We start from the raw sequence: 23,057 nt of genomic DNA, 5'->3' as shown, positions 1-23,057 counted from the left end.
TTGAACAACTCAGAGAACTCTGGGAAGCACTTACTTTTCCTGATTCCCTTAACAGCTATCATGAGAGGGTCAGGGGAAAGGGCACAGCAAATATAGAACTTGTCACACAAGCTTGAGGACTTGTGTTTGGACCTCTAGAACCCAGGTAAAAAAGCCAGACCTTGTAGTATACATCTGTCATCCTCGCTCTAGGGAAGCAGACAGAGGAGGCTCCCTAAAGGTTATTGGCCAGACAGCCTAGAAGAATTAGTGACCTCCAGGTTCAGTGAGAGACCCAACTCAAACACACACACACACACACACACACACACACACACACACACACACACACACGAGAGAGAGAGAGAAAAAGAGAGAGAGAGAGAGAGAGAGAGAGAGGGAGAGGGAGAGGCAGAGACAGACAGGTAGACAGACAGACAGACACACACACACACACAGAGACAGAGACAGACAGACAGATAGACAGACACACACAAACACACACACACACACACACAGACAGAGACAGAGACAGATAGACAGACAGACACACACTTACACAGAGAGAGAGAGAGCAGGGGGGAAGATCCACACGAAGAGACACAGGGACATGTAGGGTGAAGTGGAAGAGAAGATGCATGGAAATTCCATCTTCTCTACTGTCCCGCCACCCTCCAAAAGTCAGTACCTGCTCAACCATGTAGAAGCTTTCTGAACACTATGAGCTGTTATAGAGACCCCATGGCTTGAGTATGCCTGCTAGTAGACTGAGCCGGGAAACATGGCACCTGTCAGGATTCTTCTGTGCCTCTCAGTGCAGCCTTCTTCCTTCTATGGTGTGGCATATAGACCACTAGGATTGATAGGGTAGGTCTTATCACCTACTATTAAAAAAGGCAAGTCAGAATTAGAGGCCCAAAATTACGATCCCAACTTCTGAAATATGTATCACAATATGTGAAAATATTCTACCCATTCTTTCTATCATTCTTTTATTTTAGTTAACTAATTAATTAATCAATTAAGTTTTGCTTGGCTTGGCTAAAGATTGATAGGCCAAGAAAATCAAACAGAAAATAAGAGGATTTTTATAAAATGTAACTTTAACCTCTGATGTCCTTTCCATCTTTGAGATTTATTACCTCTTTCTTTTTCCATTTTAAAAATTATGTTTATTTTTTTAACATATACATTTATGTTATTACACATAAATAAAATAAACTACATACAGCAGGAAGAAACATGAAACAGCCAGAGAGATTTATTTACTTCTTTTTTTACTTACTCTTTGCAAAGCTTTAGTTACACACTCAAGAAACTTCAAAAAAATTTAAGTTACTGGAGTTTTATTGCTTCAAGGCAGACTAAAAACCCACAGAGTCCTGCTGATACTAAAAATCCCATCATAAAAATAGATATCAGAGGATTGGGTTTCACCCTGTATGTTCCTCTCATAGCAATGAGATGCTGATATAGACATCTGACCGCAAGAATACAGATACACCTTTTCTCAAGACCCAGAAGGTGTTTTAATTCCCATGGGGACACATTTGGCCTGCACTGTGCTTGGTTGATTAAAGACTCACGTACAAGAAAAGAATTGCTCTTCTTGTATTCTTAGTGCTGTTTGTAGGTAGAAACCCACAAACTGTCATTAAATTTGCTTTTCGTGTCTTAAAAAGTAAGTTGTCCTTAGAGTGTTTCATTTGCTGTAGCTAGGCATCTGGCATTATTCCAGCTTTGGTTCAATCTGATGCTTGCACCACTGTCTGCAGTGCTTTCTGTTCTCTCTTTGGCTGTCTATGTTCCTGAAAACCGAGCTTGTCTTTTCAGAGACAAATCTGCCAGAGTTGCCTGCATTGTTACAGGCTTTTTAGCTATTGTTGCCTTGCCTATCAAAGTGAAGGGGAAATAAATGTGATGGTCCCAATTGGTGATTCTCCTTGATAACCCTACTACCCTCCGCCCTTGTAATCAAGAATTGAGCAGGATGAGAAAAGTGAACTGGTAGTGTCAAAAAACAAAACAAAACAAAACAAAACTGTAGTCCTCTCTTCTGCATTTTCAAAATTCTCTTAAATTTTGTGAAAGCTAGAGAGGCCTATATAAGAACCAGAGAAGAGTGATTTGAGTGGGTATATCCACTCAGCTAGATGGTATTTTTTTCTTCATAAGCTTACATTTCCTTAGTGAAAAATATTATAATTTCAATGACATAAAACTATGATTATTGTGTGACTTTCTCTGGAAAGTTATGGAATGTCTATTCACTTCAGATCATCAATGAAATGATTCCATCCCAGGTCCAACTTGGTGAATAGGTGAGTTTATGGAGTGGCTTACAGGAGAAGTGTGGATACAAGGTTACATATACGGGCATGACGGGCATGAGTGACTTAATGGCAGCTCCCTCATGGAAAAACCAGTGCAACATGCATGCTAACTCACGGAGGCTGCATCCCTGACACTCCTTGATCAATTTATAGGTAGCTCCAAAGCAGACTCTTCTCCTCAGCAATTATTTATTGCTTCTATAATCCCAGGGACAGCCCCTGTGAGTCTTGTAAGTTTCATAAACCTCCTAAGCTTTCTAAGTTTCCTTGGCTTCCTGGATCTATGAGATGCTTTCTCCAACTAAGAGAGAATGTTAGAATCTAGAAGAAAGGACTGCGGAATAGTAATGCAAGATGTTTGAATTACTGATTAAATCATACCTCAGGCATACAATCGAAATGCTTTTCATGTTGATCACTTAAGAAGATTGCATACTTGTTTCTAAAGTTTAGTTGAATTTAATTTTTTTGAAGATATGAACAAGCATTCCTGACTAGTTTGGTTGGATTGAGGCCTGAAAAATATTTTTGGACAGGACTTTCAGACGTTCAAAACAAAGGGACTTTTCAATGGACTGTGGAAGAGCAGGTGCAGTTCACACACTGGAATGCCGACATGCCAGGTATGCGTGTGCTGTGCTCAGAGCCTTCCCTCACCCCGTCAGCCAAGCCTGTCGTTCATTTCCTCCATGGACCTTTCCAAATGCACCATGGAACTCAGTTGTGTTTTGGTCATCTTTAAATTTCTTCTCCCCTCTCCCTCCTATGGATCTTGCAATATTCTATGGGGGGAAAAAAAGGAAGAGAACATGGGTTTGGTACTGGTATATCGGAAAAGAAGCAACAGTCCAAGTACTCACAGATGTTGGCCTGATTTCTGAAAACTTAAGACTCTATAGGAAGCAGGTGGCAAACTTTTCCCTGGGGCTGAATATGAATAGTAACATTCTGGAATGGCAGACCAAGGAGAGCATTAGTGGGGAGTCATTGCTCCAGTGTCTTCCATGTGTCTTTATCGCTAACCCTTTACATTGCTTGCATTTTAATTTATTCTTCTAAGAATGGCCAGGGAGAAATACGGACCTTTATTTAAAAGATTTGGAACTTGGAACTCAGGACTTGTAGGACTAGAAATGTCCAAGCTTAGATTTATGCTAACCCAGCTAGTAAGCAAGTCTGAGGGTATCTGGTTTAAACCAACCAACTGCCCTGGTATTTTGACTGGTTTTCTTTCTTTCTTTCTTTTTTTTTTTTTTTTTGGTTTTTTCGAGACAGGGTTTCTCTGTGTAGCCTTGGCCATCATGGACTCACTTTGTAGACCAGGCTGGCCTCGAACTCACAGCGATCCGCCTGCCTCTGCCTCCCGAGTGCTGGGATTAAAGGCGTGCGCCACCACGCCCGGCTTTGACTGGTTTTCTTTAACTTGGAAACCATACATGGCCTCTCTAACAGACCCCCGAAAGCTACTTTGTCATCTTTCTACACTGGCGTTACTGGCAAATGGTATTCCTGAATGTGACACACTCAGAAAGTTCAGCACTCTTTACAGAAAACAAGTCATGGTGCCAGAATTACAAGCTACATGAGGAATAATCGCTTACGTGTACGGGTTTGCTACTTGGCCCAATACATCCTAACTTCCAACTGCTTTTTGAATGTGCATTCTCAGCTTTGATTGAGGAACTGATGTCATCAGTCAGGGTATTGTTTGTGCAACTGCTATACGATTATTAAATTATAAAACATTATAGGACTTGGGAGAGCCCCAGATCATGTAAATGAATGTATTATTTTTTGTTTGTTTCAATATTGATGAAAGTCACAACTCTTTTTTTAAAAACTTTTATTAATTTATTCAGATTACAACTCAATTGCCATCCCATCACTTGTATCCTCCCATTCCTCCCTCCCTCTCGCTTTCACCCTATTCCCCTCCCCTGGGTCTATGACTGAGGGGGACCTCCTCCCCCATGATATGATCATAGGCTATCAAATCTCATCTTGGTATCCTGCTTATTGAAAGTCACAACTCTTATGTAGCTTTGTCCTCTTCAGGAGGATTCTGAGTGATGAGCCCTGGCATGCCTTTAAGGATAAAAACACATTAAACTAGAACTGTAACTCAGCTGTTTCCTGGAGACAAAGTCTCCTGATCCAAATATCAAGAAAAATGAATGAATCTTGTCATGAGTGGGTCACTGCAGCCTCAGTTGTCACCCATTGCAGAACAGTCCTTTCAATGCAAGACTGTCAATGGAGGGGAGATGACCCTCGGAATCTGAAAAAAAAAAAATCTCAGAAAACTGGGGGACTTAGAGAAAACATACTAGAAAAGATATGTCTCCTTAGATCTATGATAATAAACTTTTTAATATTTAATATCCTTTGAAAACTACTGGTAAAAATATTAGCTCTTCTTAGTAGCAAGAATCCAGACGTTTCCCAGAATTACAACCCTTTGATTCTCTGGTCCTTGGGTGACTTCGATGAACCTTCTTCATTACCCACATCACAACTCTACATAATAGATCTTTGTTTGCATTTTAGGATGAGGAAGCAAGAGAGCTTGAGTAACTTATCCAAATCCTCCAGCTCAGATGTGTCTTGTTTGGAAATCTATTAAGTGCTTTGGTCCTAGGGACTAAAGTGGGCCATGGGGATGGGGCCTCAAAGAATTAAAGAGGAAAGAAAAAAAAAAAAAAACTGGCAGAAGGGCCAGAGAGAAAATCCATCATGCTATTATCTTTGTCATTATAGCAGAAATATTTTATCATTAAATGTCTAAATGTGGGCCACCCTGGCAGATATGGAAAACATGGGATGTTCTCAAAACTTCCTACACTTAAACGATGATCATGTTGGGTCTATAGACCACAGAAATCAAAAGGTAACAACATGGCAACCCTGCTTCCAAACGGTGCCTTTTATTATAGCGTGCAGGGACGAACCACACTATCTCACCACTTTGATTGCCTTTCTTGAGCGTGGTGCGTCTTTAGTAAGTGACCCATTGACTGAGTTTTACTTTGTGTTTTAATGCAGGACGAAAGACAGGGTGTGTTGCCATGAAAACTGGGGTGGCAGGTGGTTTATGGGATATTTTGAAATGTGAAGAAAAGGCAAAATTTGTGTGCAAACACTGGGCAGAAGGAGTGACTCGCCCACCAGAGCCCACAACCACTCCTGAGCCCAAATGTCCAGAAGACTGGGGTACGAGCAGTAAAACCAGTATGTGCTTCAAGGTAAGGAAAACCTGACAAATCGTAAAGACTCTGAAATATCCAAGAACTGAAACCACACAACTGAAAATGAAGCACACAGCTCAGGCTCCACCTGTAGGAATTTTAATCTGATTTTATTGATGGAGAGTGTGATGGATAGATAGAAATGACTCATTGACTGAAACCCACAAACACACCCAGAAACACAGGTGGGACTTTCAGAACCGTCACCTCACCTACTGTGTTGTTATCATCTCCTCTCTGCTCCTCCATTTCCCATGGCGTTCAAACCCTGGGCTGAGCTTGTAATTCTCACTTAAAAGTGTGTCCCTTCTTACCCTAACCTCTGGCGGTTCATTTTTGCCCTTACCTTCAAGCCTGAGCTTTATGCTACTTTAATTGGCAAACTGGCCCACAGTTATGTTGTGTCAGTACTGCAGGGTTCATGTTCCATTTCTCTAATTTAATACCACACAATGGAAGATGAAAGTATTGCAAGTGCTTAGCCCCTCAATACCTTTAAATGGGGATTCAATATTCTGCTATTATTTTATATATTCTTATACTGAACCCTGTTTTCTCCTTATGAAATCAAGTTCGCCAAAATAATCAACCAGTCAAACACAAATAGGTGCAACACCAGAAACAAACAAACAAACAAGCAAACAAAAGCACACCTCCAGTGAAATAAGGGTTTGGTTCTTCCCCTGTGTTGTCATAATCTTCACAGAAACATTTGGATTTACTTTAATACATAAATGTATCTACTGCTCAGGCCATCTTTTATTTAATCTCTTTCATAGGCACGTGAGCCTGACATGCTTCAGAAGATAGTTTGGTGAGACAGATGAAGAGTTTAGTCAAAGCCTAGGGATGTAGCTCAGGGGTAGAGCCCTTGCTTATCATGTGAGAGACGCTGAGTCTCATCCCTAGTTCTAAGTAAAACCAAACCAAACCAAACCCAAACCAAACCAACCAACCAACCAGACAGACAAAACAGCCGGTGAGAGAAGTCTGTGGGAGTAAGCAAAGCAGAAACATAATTTCTGAAGGAGAATTACAGAAAAAGTGAGAAATTGAGGGGAAAAAATAATAAAAGTTAAAAAAAAAAAAAGTCAAAGTAAGAGTAACTCTGATGAGTACAAGGAATTCCCCAAAGAGGAAAAACTGTTGCTCTTCTTTGTTCAGGGCAATTCTATAGCAGAAACTGAACAAAGACTAAGGCAATTTCATTAGTTGACCGTTTAGTTGGCCCCACTCTCTGTGCATATTTTTCTGGCCTAAACAAGGAGATGGCCATGCCCTCTTCCTATGCAGCCAAGCCAGTTAGGGGTGGGTGGAGTCTGTCTCCTCATTCTGCTTTGTAAGGTAGTCACCTTGACTTTCTGCTAGCTGTTAGTCATTGGCTGGCGATGGTTCCTCCAAACTTGCCAAATGCTGATATCTAGTCCAAGTGTTCCTCAATAGCTATCACAAAGTAGCTGCATTGGTTTTAGTTGACTCTGTGGAGTGGTCTAGGCTCTGACTTCTGGAATTGGAGGCCTTCTTAGCAGCTATCTTTACTTACATATTCTTGTCAAGGGCTTTGGAAAACCAAGGGCTTTGGGAGACCAGTGGACTCTGGGCCCATTCTTACCTGGAAACATCTTTGCTTTCCATTCCTATCATTCCTTTTTATGGGACTCCTTTCTCACTGTAACATGTGAACCACTTGCCAATTTGACCCCGGCCCTTTCCCTTACCCCCGACAGTTAGCTAGCTCCTGCATTATTGAGCATGTCCTATACTACCATTCTGGATCCTATTTGCAGACCTCTGGGCAATGGAACCTAGTAATGAATTACGCAGTTTGTAAAATTTGATTTAACTTTAACCACTTCCTGTCAGATGAGAGTCTGCTGTGGTGCGTGTTCTATTATTTGCGAAAACTTAAGGAAAAGAGACAGCAGGTTTTGAAGGACCCCACCAACACTGTTGAATGTTTGCCAGGCTACTCATTGTTTATGCTGAACAGAATAACAAAAAGAACAGCATTTTGCTTATTCAGGTTTATTTTCTCTGTATCAAAACTTTGTTAGTTTTTCATAACCCAATGCAATTTTTCATACTTAACCAAATTATTCTCCTTCTCTTTCACAATGAGCTGTACACCCAATCCACATGTCTTCAGCTTCCAATATTTTGATCTAATTTCCCCATGCTTTAAACTGCTTTTATTTTGTAAGGCTTTCTCAATGGAATTACTGCCCATGTTTAGCTATCCAAATAGTCGTTCATAAATTGATTCTCAACCAAGAGACTTGCATTGTTTGGGACCGTTGTACTGCTTGCTTTTTCTATAAATGAAATTTCACTGAATGTAGATAATGTATTTGTTTTGATTTGATAAGCTACCAAATGTAAAATGAACGTATTTTTCTTTAGCTGTATGCAAAAGGAAAACATGAGAAGAAAACATGGTTTGAATCTCGAGATTATTGCAAAGCTGTGGGCGGAGAGCTGGCAAGTATCAAGACTAAAGACGAACAGCAGGTGCTCTGGAGGATGATTACGTAAGTCCCTCTTCTGCCACCTAGGCGGTGCTTATAGTGCCGAAAAAAATTTATGTTTCTGTATCGTATCTCAAATCTATTATCTCTTTCTAATCAAGTTTCAGTTCAAAATCTTTTAATAATTGTAAACCATACAGTCAATCACTCTATAAGTATACAAGGCATTCAATACATATTTGAATGAATAAATGTCTTTTAATGCTTTACTATGACCCTCCTCGCCCACCTCAAGTAGTGGTCCATTTTCAGGACATTGGTAAGTGGTACCCAAATTCACATTTTTCATAGTCACTTCTCTCTCTTGCTGTGACTTAAATGTGGAACAACTTATTGTGGCTTATAGCTTGAGAGGTCGGCCATGTCTACCATGGCAGGGAAAGAATGATATTAGGAGTGGGAGGCCAGCTAGTCACATTGCATTGGCATCAGGAATTGGGAAGTACATGGGGGAGGGGGCAGGGTTAGCTATCTCATTGTGCAGTGTAGAACACACTTCAGTCTAACCAAGACGATCCCTCCTGGGCATGCCCGGGGTCTTACAGGCTCTAGCTAATCCCTCACATGTGTACCCAGAGACTTGCTTGGTAGATGATTCTAGAACCATCGAGTGTACGATCGATATTAACCATCAGGGGCATCTTCTGTAGGACACATATCTAATTGTTAATCTCTTTGTGTACTGTCTCATGTGTGTTTCGGAGGTACCTATGAACCCCTGATGGTCCTTTGAATGACTAAAGTCCTTTCTGGATGCGACATTTACTTTCTTTGTATGTTGCAGGGGCAGTGGAAGCTACCATGAGCTGTTTTGGTTGGGACTGACCTATGGGAGTCCTTCAGAGGGGTTCACCTGGAGTGATGGTTCTCCTGTAAGTATATATGTTGAATATATGTGTTTCTTACCTTGTAGAGTATTTATTTTGGCGTTATCATTTGACCTAATTGTTGTTTTGTTAAGGCGGGTTGGAGGCATTGTTTTGATGCAAAATGAATGTAAGTGTAATATAGACTCACTGTCCAGTGCTGGCCTCTGTGTAGTTTAAGCATAGCTGTGGCTACATGGATGGAAATATCCTAAAGGGTGAAAATCCGTATCACCTAGTTTATGCAAAATGGCTCCATTCTGCACAGAAAGAACATTTAGAAAATTAAATGTCTTCAAAGCTGTTTTGCAGCTGCCTTTAGCTCAGAGACACTGGACAGGGCTTTGGCAGCCATCAGAGTCTGTCACACTCCTCCACATTTGGGACATGGGGCACTCTGGCTTTTGCTGTCTTTTGCCTGGTCATCACAGGGAAAGGTGTTTTATAAAATGAATGGTTCTTCTCCTTAGAATTCATGGGAATTTTCCAAGGTGCTTAGGTGACATGGTTTATTTGGTGGCTGCATTGGTATTTGGAAAACCAATCATAATTCTTAATCCAGAACCGTTCGGACTTTGATCACTGAAAACCAACTCAGAGGACCCATACCCAGGGCCCCGGTTTGTTTCCATTGTTCATTTTGGCAAAGGTTGGTCATTTTGTTAGCCGCATTTTATAAGCCCTTTTCTTCTTTAATTTTTTCTGTAGCCTGTGTGATAGAGGGGAAGTTTCCAACGACTTACTGAAATATCATCCCCTAAGAACAGGCTGTAAATTTAGGAAATTACAATTGCTGAGCAAGAAGTGGAAGATTCTTGCTAACTTTTTCCTACATATAAGTCTCACTTCTGTGACCCTTGAATCCATTCTGTTTAATGAGAATAAAGAAACTGTTGTAAGAATCAGTTCCCTACTCTAGTCAGCTTCAGAAGTTTCCATGTAATAAAAGCTGTTTCTTTCTCGCCCATGTCTATAAAATGTGCTTCCAAATCTAAAAATAAAAAGCAAATGAATGAATAAATCCAACGCCCCCCCTTCTCTCTCTTTTTCCCATTTGGATTTGCACTGGTGTGATATACGTGGCTACTGTCAGCAGCCTGATGTTTCTAACACAGCCTGGTGGTGTGGTTAAGGTTGAGTGTAATGTTTCCACCATAGGTTTCTTATGAAAATTGGGCTTACGGTGAGCCAAATAATTACCAAAATGTTGAATTCTGTGGTGAGCTGAAAGGCGACCCTGGTATGTCTTGGAATGATATTAATTGTGAACACCTCAACAACTGGATTTGTCAGATAAAAAAAGGTACGAACTCTGCCCCCTCTTTCTCTTAGATTACAGAGCTAGCCTTCTGACACCCCAGCGTTTCCTCTGCTGGCACAAACAAACAAACAAACAAACAAACAAAAATACCAGCATCAGGGAAGCGTGGGGCCCTTATTTCACAGGATAAGAATGAAGGCGTTGAGAACAGATAAATGTTCCAAAGGAACAGAAGATCAAAAGGCCACCCGAGAATCCTGGCCAAGAGTCACGTCCTCAGAAATGTTCCCACCAGCAGCTGGGACTCGGGCCATCCTCTGCAGCTGCAGGGGCAAGTGGGAGTCTTGCCTGGTAGTACAGGCAACACAGTTTTGCTTTCTGGAATTTTCATCCCCTGACCCGTTTTATCCCTGACACAGACAGGTACAAGCTCTCTCCATGTTAGGATACTTTAAGGTTCAACACACACACTAAGAACCAGTAACATAGAGAAGACCCTGGTGTTATAGGACCCCATCATATTATTAGTTATGGTGACTTGGAAATTAGCCCAAAGACAGGTTAGCCATTGAGGTCAGAGGATCTGGGTGATATGACAAACAAGGGAACAAACTCACCTTTGAATCAGAATGTGCCTTGATGCCATTGAAGGCACAGATGGATGGAACCACGTTGCCCTCTGCTGTTGAGGAATGGTCGTGGCTGCCCCAGTCTGCAGTTAAGAGGCCTGGTACTGCCCTCTGCTGGCTGGAGGCACATGTTTTTTTGTTTTGTTTTGTTTGTTTTTTGTTTTGTTTTGTTTTGTTTTGTTTTTCTCATTCTGGGTTAGCATCCTTCCCAGTTTACAGTATAGAGCAATCAATGGGCTGTATTTAAAAAGGATTTCCTGCTGCCAATGACTCATTATAGCCTTTTTTAAAAAAGTCTTGTTAGTAGCTTTGTTTTACTCTGGTAGATAGAAAATATATTAATCTGAAGGTTAAGTGTTACCTGGGCCCACTCATCCGATTCCAACAAAATCCAGATAGTAACTATTTTGAAAGAAATATAACTTTAAAAATTCTAGCAAGTAAAAATTCAGTAAGAATCTTTGAAGAGACTGTATTTATGTTGTATCTACACATGACACACATAAAATAGTTTTAGATGATGAACTGTACATTATTTCATAGCTACTACTAAGATGTCTACCTGGAAAACTGCTGTGTAGTGAGCACTGACTGCATACAAAAAATTTAAATTTTTACCATGCCGATTTATAAGTATGGTTAATCCCTTTTTATAGAGGAAGAGGGGGGTAAAAACCAAACAGTTTAATCCTGTGCTTTGTATTTGAAATGGGACTTCACGATTATGAAATTAATGTTCTCTTTTTCCCCCTTTATATGGTACTATTTGGGCCTAGAAAATGCCTTCTCACTTATGGTGGCCACTATTCAATTTTATAAACGTTAATTTCTCCTTATTTTTTCTCCGTCTCAGTCTCTCACTACAATGTGATGTGAATTGGAGGGAGGAATGAGGCAAGTGTGGAAAATTGTCAAGGTTTTTATTGACATAGGAAAATGCAAGGAGTGTACTAGTGGATGTTTGACTACTTTCTATATTTTTGTTTTACAGGAAAACCACTACTACCAGAGCCCACCCCTGCTCCTCAAGACAGTAGGTGTCCCTGTGTTTTCTGATTTCTTTATTATAGCCTTTTCTGGCTCTTTTCCTTTCTTTCTCTCCTCCTCCTCCTCTTCCTCTTTCTTTTCTTCTTCTTTTTTGTTTTTTGAGTCAGGGTTTCTCTCTGTATAGCCTTGGCTGTCCTGGATTCACTTTGTAGACCAGGCTGGCCTCAAACTCACAGCGATCCATCTGCCTCTGCCTCCTTAGTGCTGGGATTAAAGGTGTGTGCCACCACACCTGGCTCCTTTTCTTTCTTAATAAAAGGAAGGTGGTGGGAAGAGAGTTCTTCATATCTTTGAGGATCTCCTGAAAGGCTGGAGTTTTGTCTCCAGAGAGTAGAACACACACCACTTGCTCTGCCAGCATGATTTCTTGTGGTTTCAGGGCTTTGGGTCCAGGGCTTTCCTTAGCACATGACCAGTGACTTGTAACATGGTGGCTCAAAGCAGTGCACAATTACTCCCTGAGAGCTCTAGAAGTCAGAAATCTGAAATTGATTCCATTGAGTCAAAATCCGAACTTTCTCCCACATTACCACTACCCCAGAGGTCCTGGCCACTTGCCTTCACTCTCCAAACCAGCCTTGTAGCATCTTGGTTGATTGGTCACATTGCCTCCTTTTGAGTATTGGACCTTTCTCTCTGTGCCCTTCTCTTGAGGAATCTTCCATTATATTTAAAGTCTGCCCAGATAATCCAAGATAATCTTTGCTTCTCCAGATCCTTAAGTAGAACACGTTCACAAAATTCTTTCCATTATAATTTGACATACATGAGCTCCTAGAATTAGGGTCATAGATGTCTTTGCAGCCGTTCGCAGTATAGAAAAATAAAATCCCATGCTTTTACACATCTTCTTCATGAATTAACTGTCTCCTGAACAACTCAAATCCATCTATAGGAAGTTTTAGGGTCTTCTGTTGTTGTGCTTGTTTGTTTGTTTGGTAGGCAGTAGGATGGAATCTGAGTCTTCATAGTCTCGTTTTCTTGGCTCTTGGACGTTGGGCACAGGTATAGGTCTTCCTAGATCTGCTGTCCCACCAGTGAAAATAATACCAGGATCTCTTTTTACCCATTAGCCACCCATGGATCTTACTTAGGAAAAGGGAGGTCAGTCTCTTCAGTGAATTGACAGAAGGTAGATATTTGTCTTGTAACAATCTAGTTTGTCCCTGACTGACATTCTCCATATTTTGGCATCTTGGAATTGTTCATATCTTTGACATAGCTATTGTTCCTACAGCTACAATCTTTATCTGAGAGAGAGAGAGAGAGAGAGAGAGAGAGAGAGAGAGAGAGAGAGAGAGAGAGAGAGAGAGAGAGAGAGAGAATACGTATACACATATACATAATATATATCTTTTCCTATGATTTTCTTTTTTCAGATCCAACAGTTACTGCAGATGGGTGGGTTATTTACAAAGACTACCAGTATTATTTCAGCAAAGAGAAGGAAACCATGGACAATGCCCGAGCATTTTGCAAGAAGAATTTTGGTGACCTTGTTACTATTAAAAGTGAAAGTGAAAAGAAGTTTCTATGGAAATACGTAAGGATATGATTAAGAGGAGGACAGCACGCTATAGCAAAGATGATTTCTACACTTAGCACCTTAGAACATACTTTTAAATTATGTACTAAATTTGAGGCTCCTAAATTGAGGGTAAATGATTCAAGTTCCTGAGACTGTGAGCTAGGAACATACTGAGGGCTATAGACTGTTGTTTGGATATCCTTTGTGGAATCACAGAATCCAGAGATATTTTTAAGTCTACACATTGTGGAAATCTCTGAGTTTGTGGATTTTATCTTCCAAAATCATATCTTAACTAATTGTTATATCTTAATCCTAGACCACTTGAATGACATACAGTATGATTATTAATTTAAAAAATCTGTCTTTGTTGGATCAAATTATTGGTGAACAGATAGTATAGTGTTATTAGTCATATAGAAATCTTAGTAATACCCAAATTATCAGCTATTCCTGAAAGTACAATTGTTTTTCTTAGTACTTGGCTGAGTACCTTTCTGCTCAAAAGAAATCTTCACGTGGTCTTATCATTTCCAAGAGAGAAAGTGAGGAGAATAGCAGAAAGTGGACTTATCAATATTTAAAGGAAAAGTTCAGCTGACTACGAAGATATGGAGATGTAGTTTGATATTATCAGCTTTGTGGATAAACCTTGCACTGAAACTCCCAGGATACAACCAAATGGTGTATAAACTCCCATTTGTAATGGATGCTGTATATTAAGTCCGTAGGTGTGAAAATGTATTTCTTTTGGTGTGCAAATCCCACTGCCTATTTTATTTTAAAGAGTCTTTTCGGCACACAAGTATTATAGATATTTGGTATTATAATGAAGTACCTAAGGCACTTGCTTTATAAACACAAGTTATTGCGTTGGAGCATATTTTGTGATCCTTCTGAATGTAATTCTACAGTACTTATTCATGAATTTACCCTTGGGAAACATAAATAGGCTGCTTGACTAATGCATAGGTTTTGCCCAAGAAGTTGCTTTGTAGATGACTATGAATTATGCATGTAAACTTTCCCATCCTAGGTGAACAAGAATGGTGGACAGTCACCGTATTTTATTGGCATGTTGATCAGCTTGGATAAGAAGTTCATGTAAGTAAATCAAACTAAAACATCATGGCTTAAGATAGAGATCTAGACCTTTCCTTGCTGAATGCATTAAAAGTCCCATGGCGATCTGAATCTGAAAAAAAAAAAAATCTAAAATGAGAAAGGAAAACTATTTAAGGTGATTCTGTTAGGATTTTCAACATTGTTAATAATTCAAAAGCTCAAAATTGGATTTAATCTCACAAAATGTCACTAGTTTTTATTTTGTGGTACTCAGCTATTAGTAAATCATTGAGTAAGACAATATGTTAAATATAGATGAATGCTGATTTGCTTTAAAAGTTAGAACCCTTTTGGGACTAGTTTTGGTTAACAGGGCCAAACATCCCCTTTCTTGTGTGCTACCTTGCAGCACACAGTTCACAGTGAAACTTTCCTCTCAAAAGAGTAGACTCATTCTTCCCTTAGACTTGAGGCCAGGAACGGTTTGCTGAGAAAGGACATTCTTATGTCTTGGAGGTTTCTTTCTGTGTTCATTGATATGTTCCCCTGAATTTCAAGAGCAGCTGTGTCTGTCTGTCTCCCGCATAGATGTCACAGTGGCACGCATTCTGTGGGAATTTGCTAATTTTGAGCAATGGAGACCTAAAGTCAAGTTTGTTATAGAGAAGAGGGGCATTGGGTGGGCGTCCCTATTGATCATCTCTAAAACAAGAGGGCTGATTTTATGATTTCTTTCCGGCTCTCAGAGTCATTGGATTTCTATAGCTTATGGCAATAGTCATCGGCTCACCCACTACATGAAAAAAGATGGAGTAAGCAAAATACTCAGGGTGGAGCTAATGAGAATGTCTGTATTTGCCTCCTCTTTTATAAGTGCTTAAATTGCGTGGAAATCATGATTGAAGAGTACTGTGGAAAGAATTCTGTGTCTGGATTCCAAACTAACCAGGCTAAGCATATCTCCCTCTTTGGGCCTATTGGCGCTTGCTCTGAGGAGAGCAAAGAGGGTGGACCAGCATTCAGTACTTACTTTAATGCACTAATTAATGCATCCTCTTAGTAGATTCTTTAGGGATAGACTATGAAAACCCCAAATAGAAACAGGTTGTATTTTACAAGAATAAGCCTTTTATTGTCTGTGAACTTGACCTGAAGGTATTGGGGGCCACTAAAGAAGAACACTAAAGAGGATACCAAGTGCCAGGCATTTGGGAGTTTCTGCTTGTTTCTCTAGGTGTCCCTCCCTCTTCGATTCGTTAATCATCCTATGCCCCTGTCATCTTGGTGTATTTGCCTTTTCCCAGCTCTTAAATTGTAGCCAGCCATTTTTATGGCTAGGTTGTTGAAAGAACACTTCGACTTTCTTTTCCAGTTGGATGGATGGAAGCAAAGTGGATTTTGTGGCTTGGGCCACAGGGGAACCCAACTTCGCCAACGATGATGAGAACTGTGTAACGATGTATACTAATTCAGGTAGCTCATATGCTGATCGTGTTGAACATGCTTTGGGGTATGATGTCCTTCCCTACATCTTTAGGCTAAAAGTGGCAAGCAATGCATGAACATAGGAAAAAAACAGAGACTCCTGGCTTAATCTGCATAATGATTCCGTTTGCAAAGATGAATTTATCAGGGTGTTCATCAGGAAGCTAACAATGACATGTCATCCCATTTCTTCCACATTGTGAGGCATTTTTGATGTTCTTAATGAGAGGAAAATACCTAGAATATGCTCATAACCACTTTTATCTCTCCCTGCCTTTTTTCCCCATTTCATAAAATGATGTAATTTGTCTTTTGTTAAGATTAAACAAAGTAGCATCTAAAGCTCGAAGCATACTTAAGTGTTATAGGTATATATTGCATAAGTTCTTCTAGTCATGCATGAAAACAAGGAGAAATTATTCTGACCCATTTTGTGAGACTCCTCCTCAGGGTCTGTGTCTCTGAAGCTATGTTTTTAAACTAAGAGCATGTCGGTCTATCTTAGCTGTTCTCTCTCACAGGTTTCTGGAATGATATCAACTGTGGCTTTCCAAATAACTTCATCTGCCAGCGACATAATAGCAGCATCAATGCCACCGCCATGCCTACCACACCCCCAACCCCAGGTGGCTGCAAGGAAGGTTGGCATCTGTATAACAACAAGGTATCAGAAAAATTAATCTCAGTCTTGGCATTTCTATTACTTGCTTTTCTTGTTGATGTGTAAAAATATATAATAGAAACAAGAGAGATTCTGGCTCCTGTTTCAGAGGACAGAGTCTATCATAGTGGAGTAGGTGAGGGCATATTGTAGCAGGCTCCTCACACCTTAGTGGATTAGGACAAAGGACTGGAAGCAGATCCAGCTGCATCCATAAAGGTCCACCTCCAGTGTCTTATATCCACCAACCAGGCTCATGCCCTAAAGATTGCATATTCTCCAGAACCCGGCACTGGCACCTGGGGCCTAAGAGTTCAGATCTACAAGCCTATGGGGAGCATTTCCCAGTGAACCCCAACAGCACTGTTCACCAATAAACACTGACAAATACCAATCTCAACCACTCAAAGCTAACTTCCACCTACATCATCACTTTAGGACAGATTTTACAAGAATAACTAGAGAGTCCCACCACAGATTTTCAATAGAAAATAAGAACATACTTGAGATGTTATCCAAAGATCTGTGCTTTTTATCTCAAGAGGAAAAATAAAAAAACTCTGCCAAGAAAATCTGTGGGCCATTAAGCTGATTTAATTTTTTTTTAAGTACTCATTTGGTCCTGAGAAAATTTATATTTATAATTTTCATGAATAATTTGATTTATTGATGTGAACTTTGTTATCTTTAGTTAAAACTTCTACTTTTGTCACCCCTTTCCATTTCAGTGCTTAAAAATTTTTGGATTTGGTGCAGATGAAAAAAAAAGTTGGCACGAGGCACGGAAAATTTGCACAAATTTTCATGGAAACCTTGTGTCCATAGAAAATGCAAAAGAGCAAGGTGTGTAAGTTATGTTCCTGGAAGTAATGAATATGTATGTAAATTTGCCCTTATACTAGTAGCCTATTGCTTATTATAACTGACTTTTACATTTTTCTCTAGAATAAGAGCCAGTAGGTGGAAAAATCCTCTCAATTACTTATCATGAGTGGTTTTATTTAGTGTTAGATACCATATTGGGATTTTTTTTTCTCCATAGAGTCCTTGCCCATTTGTGGACAAGGAAGTGATGTTCACTTGCTTGGCCAGAGTGGAACTTGGAATCAAAACCATGGGTACCAAACAAAATCCAACCCTACTACCAACAAATCTGTTATTCAGAGAGCCAACGAAGAGTAGTTCTGAGAATAAAATGAGCAGCTGCTGATTTCCCATATATTCCTTGTCTGGCCCTTGGTCCTATAATTTACAGCCCAGCAAAACTGAGATTTTAATGTGAACTTTGAACAAATGCAGGAAAAGGGTTTTCTGGTGAGATGATACAAGGATAAGTTGGACCTATGGAAGTTCCTGATAAGAGAGCATTACCACAACCATATAGAAGATTCTAAAATTAACACATTCTCTCAAAAGAAAGAAATTGGAGCTGAGGGAATGCCTCAGTCAATAAAGAGCATATTGCATAGACTTGAAGACCTGAGTTCAATCCTCAGCACCCATGGTCAAACCCTGGGCTGGTTACATACAACATACATGGTCCCAGCACTTGAGGAGGCAGACAAGAGGATTTCTAGCCAGCCAGCCCAGCAGAACCAGCAGTCTCTAGGCCAGTAAGAGGCCCTTTTTCATAAAAACGTTGAGTGGCTCCTGAGGAATAACACAGAGGTACCTTCTGGTCTTGATACACATGCCCACATATACGAACATGCATACTTTCTTCTACACAGGAAAAAAAAGTCATTGATGACTCTTGTGTGACTTTTTGGGGACTGCCTTTGCTAATATAGGTATTCCATCCAGTTTATGATTTGTGCTGTAAGGAAGCCATTGTCTAGTGTCAGGAGATACTGTCTAAGCTATTGATGGGTTTGGAATCCATAGCAATTGAGTTAAAGATTAGAGAACCTCAGGTTAAACACTTTGAGAAAGAGAACACCCTGCCTTCGAAGGGTCATCTTGTATGGTCCTAAGAGGAAGATCTGGGCCAGTGAGGGACCATTGCAGGGAAATACATACAGGTTCAAAATGAGGAGGCACCTCCAGTAGCCAAGACTGGTTGGATACATCATTGCATGAACACTACAGGGTTTTCAAAGGTGCTTACTTTGGAGAGTGCTCAAGTGAACAGTGTAGAGCCACATACACCTGCCAGTATGCTGTGTATAGAAAAAGTTCAATAGAGGTTTGTTATGTGTATAAATTTATAAGAAGGTTATAGGAAAGATATACAAGATATTCTTTTTCTTTTCTCTCTCTTTTTTTTTAATTTTTGGTTTTTCAAGACAGGGCTTCTCTCTGTGTAGCCTTGGCTGTCCTGGACTCACTTTGTAGACCAGGCTGGCCTCGAACTCACAGCGATCCATCTGCCTCTGCCTCCTTAGTGCTGGGATTAAAGGTATGTGCCATCATGCCCAGCTATACCAGATATTCTTTAAACATCTCTTTTTGTTTGCTAGGTGTGTGTGTGTGTGTGTGTGTGTGTGTGTGTGTGTGTGTGTGTGTGTGTGTCGGCATATACCTGTATGGTGTGTGCATGCATGCGTGTGCAGGTGCACATAGCTGTGTGTACGCATGTGTAGACCAAAGGAGCACACCAGTTATCTGCTGCTTTGGCACTCTCTGCCTTGTAATTTAGAGTTGGGGTCTCTCACTGAAGTTGAAGCTAGGTTTGCATTCAGCCAATCTTAGTGATCCTCCTGTTGCTATCCTCAGCATGCTGGGATTACAGGCATCTACAACATTACATCCAGCTTTTACATGGCTTTGGGATCTAGACGTGGGTCCTCACTCTTACTTCTTTATATCGCCAGCCCCAGAGCATCTTTAATTTTTAAAACAATTATCCAAAATCACATATCTGAAAAAGCACAGAAAAGAACCTGCATGTTGCTCTCCCAAATGCTTGGTCTATCAATGCACAGATGTGCACTCTCTTCGAGCACATTTTATAGGAGACCAACCAAGCTTCCACAAGAATCTTTGACAAGTTCACCAGCTGTTCAGATATCCAAGGCAAAGGGTCAAACCATAACACACGATACAAGAACATAACATTCACGTTGTTCAAGCTGGCTTACCACATTTTTTTTTTTTTTTTGCCTCAGCTACCCAGCAGAGAAACACAGTAATGGATTTCCTCTCTTCACCACAAAGTGCTGATTCCTGGCATAGCAGAATTAGAACCTGAGCAGTGAGATGTGCAGAAGGAAACAATTTTCAGATAAAATAACATTATTCCTGGCAACATGGACACATGCTGTTGAATTCTTTATGTGGCTGTTGGCAGTGGGGAGAAGTCGGTGACGTGTGCTGCCACATAGAGCTCTTCCGCATCACATTTCAAGATCAGCAGAAGGCAGAAGTTACAATCTTATTTAGCAAACAAGTAAAACCAAAATGAAGATCCCTTTGCACTCTTAGTTCGCTAAAGGAGATAGGAAGAAACACATTTGGGGGTATTTTTTCTTTTTATCTTTAGTTAATTGAGAAAATTCATATTTACATTTTTGTAATGTAAATTTTCTAATGTAGATTTTTCTAAATCCTTACCCCATTTTCAAATAGAAGAGCCTTGTTCATACGTACATCCAGGCTCTTGTAGTTGCTCACATATGAGCAGGTAATTATGTCTCTGTAGATTTATTTTGCATCACAAAAGTTTGGCGGTGGTGGTGCTAGTGGTGGATGGTGATGGTGGTAGTGCTGGTGCTGGTGGTGGTGGTGGTGCTGGTGATGATGGTGATGGTGGTGGTGATGATGGTGGTGATGGTGGTCGTGGTGGTGGTGGTGGTGGTGGTGATGGTGGTGGTGGTGGTGATGGTGGTGGTGGTGGATGGTGATGGTGGTGGTGATGGTGGTGGTGGTGGTGATGGTGGTGGTGATGGTGGTGGTGGTGATGGTGGTGGTGGTGGTGATGATGGTGGTGATGATGGTGGTGGTGGTGGTGGTGGTGGTGGTGGTGATGGTGGTGGTGGTGGTGGTGGTGCTGGTGGTGGTGGTGGTGGTAGTGGTGGTGGTGGTGGTGATGGTGGTGGTGCTGGGTAAAAGCCACATGCATGTGGCTGCCTCTGGAGGCCAGAAGAAGGTGATGGAACCTTTGAGGCTAGAGTTACGGATGGTTGTGAACTTCTTAGGGTAGTGCTTTGTATTTTCTATCAGAGTCTCAAAATACTGAGTCATACTATTTCTTGCCCATATTCATGGGCCATAGATTGCTGTTTTAGTAAACAGAGAAGCTGTCTACCTAGCAGGCCATGGTTCAGATGTGGATGATGGGATTAAGAAGCAGCTGTTGAGAGAAGCATGGGGCATGCTGAAGGGAAAGCACAGGGCGTGTGGACACTGAAATCTTTCATTGTTTCTGGGTATTTGTTCCTGCCCTCTCTGCCAAAGAATTACTGATGTAACAAAAAGCCATAGTATTTTGTATACCCTAGAACTTCCTCTTTTGTGATATGAGAGTGTTAGATTAAAGATATCTGGGTCTGTACATCCTCATTAGATGGCCAATGCTCCCTAGGAGTTGCTTGCTTGGAGGGATCCTTATTAGGTAAATCTTGCTTGAATATTTTGTGATACTGAAGATTTGGGAGAAGGGCACTTCTTGTCTTGATAAATGGCTTTTATTTTCAGAGCTTTTCTTCGTTGGAAACTCTTCGTCTCCTAATTATTGTCATCAGATTATTTTATTTATAGAGCCAGGACAGCTGATAGCTTACAGGATGCTTTTTTCTTTTTTTGGTAGAGAGGGAGAAGAACGGAGGACAGAAACCAGGGCCCTGTCCTTGCTATGTCCTCAGTCACCTTTTTGCATCTTATTTTGAGATAGGGTCATGCTAAGTTGCCCAGGCTGGCTTTGATTTCACTCTGTAGTCCAGATGGCACTGAACTTGTACCCTCACCCTGCCTCAGAATCCTGGGAATACACTCCTGTGCCACCTGTGCCCCAGTACCAAGGGATCCAACATCCTCTTGTAGCCTCAGCAGGCACCCCAACACATGTGACCTTCACACACACACACACACACACACACACACACACACACACACACACACTCACACACTCACACACACCAGATAAGACCCTTAAAAATGAAAATGCAATATAGCATTATATGAGAGGTTTTAATGAATTTGGCAGCATGCTTCTTTCTGCAGACTAGTAGGCGGCTGCAACCCATATTGAGGTTTCTAACATGAAGTGGGGATAGGGCGTGGACTCGTGGAGTCGAGACTCATTTAGCCCTGTCTCTGGTGCCTTTGGGTGGGGGTACAAGTTTCCCCAACTGTCTGCAGTAATTTGCTACAAGCCCGACATGTTCTGTAAGGAACACATCCAGGTCCGACGCTCAGTTGCTGACGTGACGCTAAGATAAGACTGTGCTTATGTTCCTGCTCTGTGCTTGGGGATGCTAACAAAAGGCTTGAGTGTTGTGCTTGGTATTTTAGAATTACCGTATTTAAAATACTCCTTTGTACTTGGGCTGTTTACTATCCCAAACTTCAAATTCTCTTCTGTAACTCTCTTTCAGCATTTATTACCTATCATATGAGAGACTCCACTTTTAATGCCTGGATTGGGCTCAACGATGTCAATTCAGAGCACACTTTCCTTTGGACAGCTGGACAGGGGGTTCATTACACAAACTGGGGCAAAGGCTTTCCTGGCGGAAGGAGAAGCAGCCTGTCTTATGAAGATGTGAGTATAATTTTCAGATCGCTTCTCCATACCCTCTCCGTGTTATTTTCTGTGAAACCTTCATCAGAATCCTCCCTCCTGTGGTTTTTTTTTTTTTTTTTTTTTTTAGATCTTAATCAACCTTAGGGGAAGGGGTGTAGATTTAGTTAAGAAATCTTTACTGGCAGTGAGCAGTAGAAATCCAGCATTATTCTAAGCCTAAGGCTATGATCACACCATCTGCCTCTGATGCCTTGTGGCTTTCACAGCAATTGGGATGCTGGTCTGAGAGCCATCATTAGTTCTGGAGGTATCATCAGCATCATGGTCGTTACTTACCCTGTATTTCTATAGTCCTTGATCTGTGCTGAAAACCATGCTAAGTGCTTGAATACAATGCAGCATAGACTGTTGCTTTTCTATAAAAACAAAACAAAACAAAACCAAAACACACATTATTTCATTCTTATGTCATTGAACCAGCAATTGGCTGGTGTCAAACATTATCCTAGGGGTTATGAACAGCATGAAAAAAATATGAGTCTTTTCACCTCAGGAAACCCTTAAACCAGGATACAAGTCTTATATTAGAGATGAGGTAATAGAGAAATGCAAGTAAAATGGCAGAATCTGCTGTCCAATACCAGAAGAGAAAGGAATGCAGCATCATGGATAGGGTGACTTTATTGTGTGGACGCACACCTTTGGGCATCTTTATGTTAGACACTGTCATTGCATGACATGATGTGGGCG

The 23,057-nt window shown here is 40.8% G+C and overlaps 1 protein-coding gene across 1 annotated transcript in view; it reads left to right on the top strand.

Annotated features, from left to right (window-relative positions):
• Positions 1-23,057, top strand: part of Mrc1 (mannose receptor C-type 1) — a 103,318-nt gene that overhangs the window by 66,153 nt on the left and 14,108 nt on the right. Inside the window, 12 exon segments of the mRNA XM_051151288.1 lie at positions 2,787-2,935; positions 5,355-5,554; positions 7,958-8,085; positions 8,867-8,954; positions 10,107-10,251; positions 11,830-11,871; positions 13,265-13,428; positions 14,450-14,517; positions 15,851-15,951; positions 16,485-16,627; positions 17,353-17,467; positions 22,159-22,325. Of these exon segments, the coding sequence (XP_051007245.1) occupies positions 2,787-2,935; positions 5,355-5,554; positions 7,958-8,085; positions 8,867-8,954; positions 10,107-10,251; positions 11,830-11,871; positions 13,265-13,428; positions 14,450-14,517; positions 15,851-15,951; positions 16,485-16,627; positions 17,353-17,467; positions 22,159-22,325 (1,510 nt within the window).

This window comes from Acomys russatus, chromosome 9 (assembly GCF_903995435.1).
Source record: "Acomys russatus chromosome 9, mAcoRus1.1, whole genome shotgun sequence".
Taxonomy (NCBI): domain Eukaryota; kingdom Metazoa; phylum Chordata; class Mammalia; order Rodentia; family Muridae; genus Acomys; species Acomys russatus.
The sequence above is the reverse complement of the archived record's forward strand: the minus strand, read 5'-3'. Positions and strand labels throughout refer to the sequence as shown.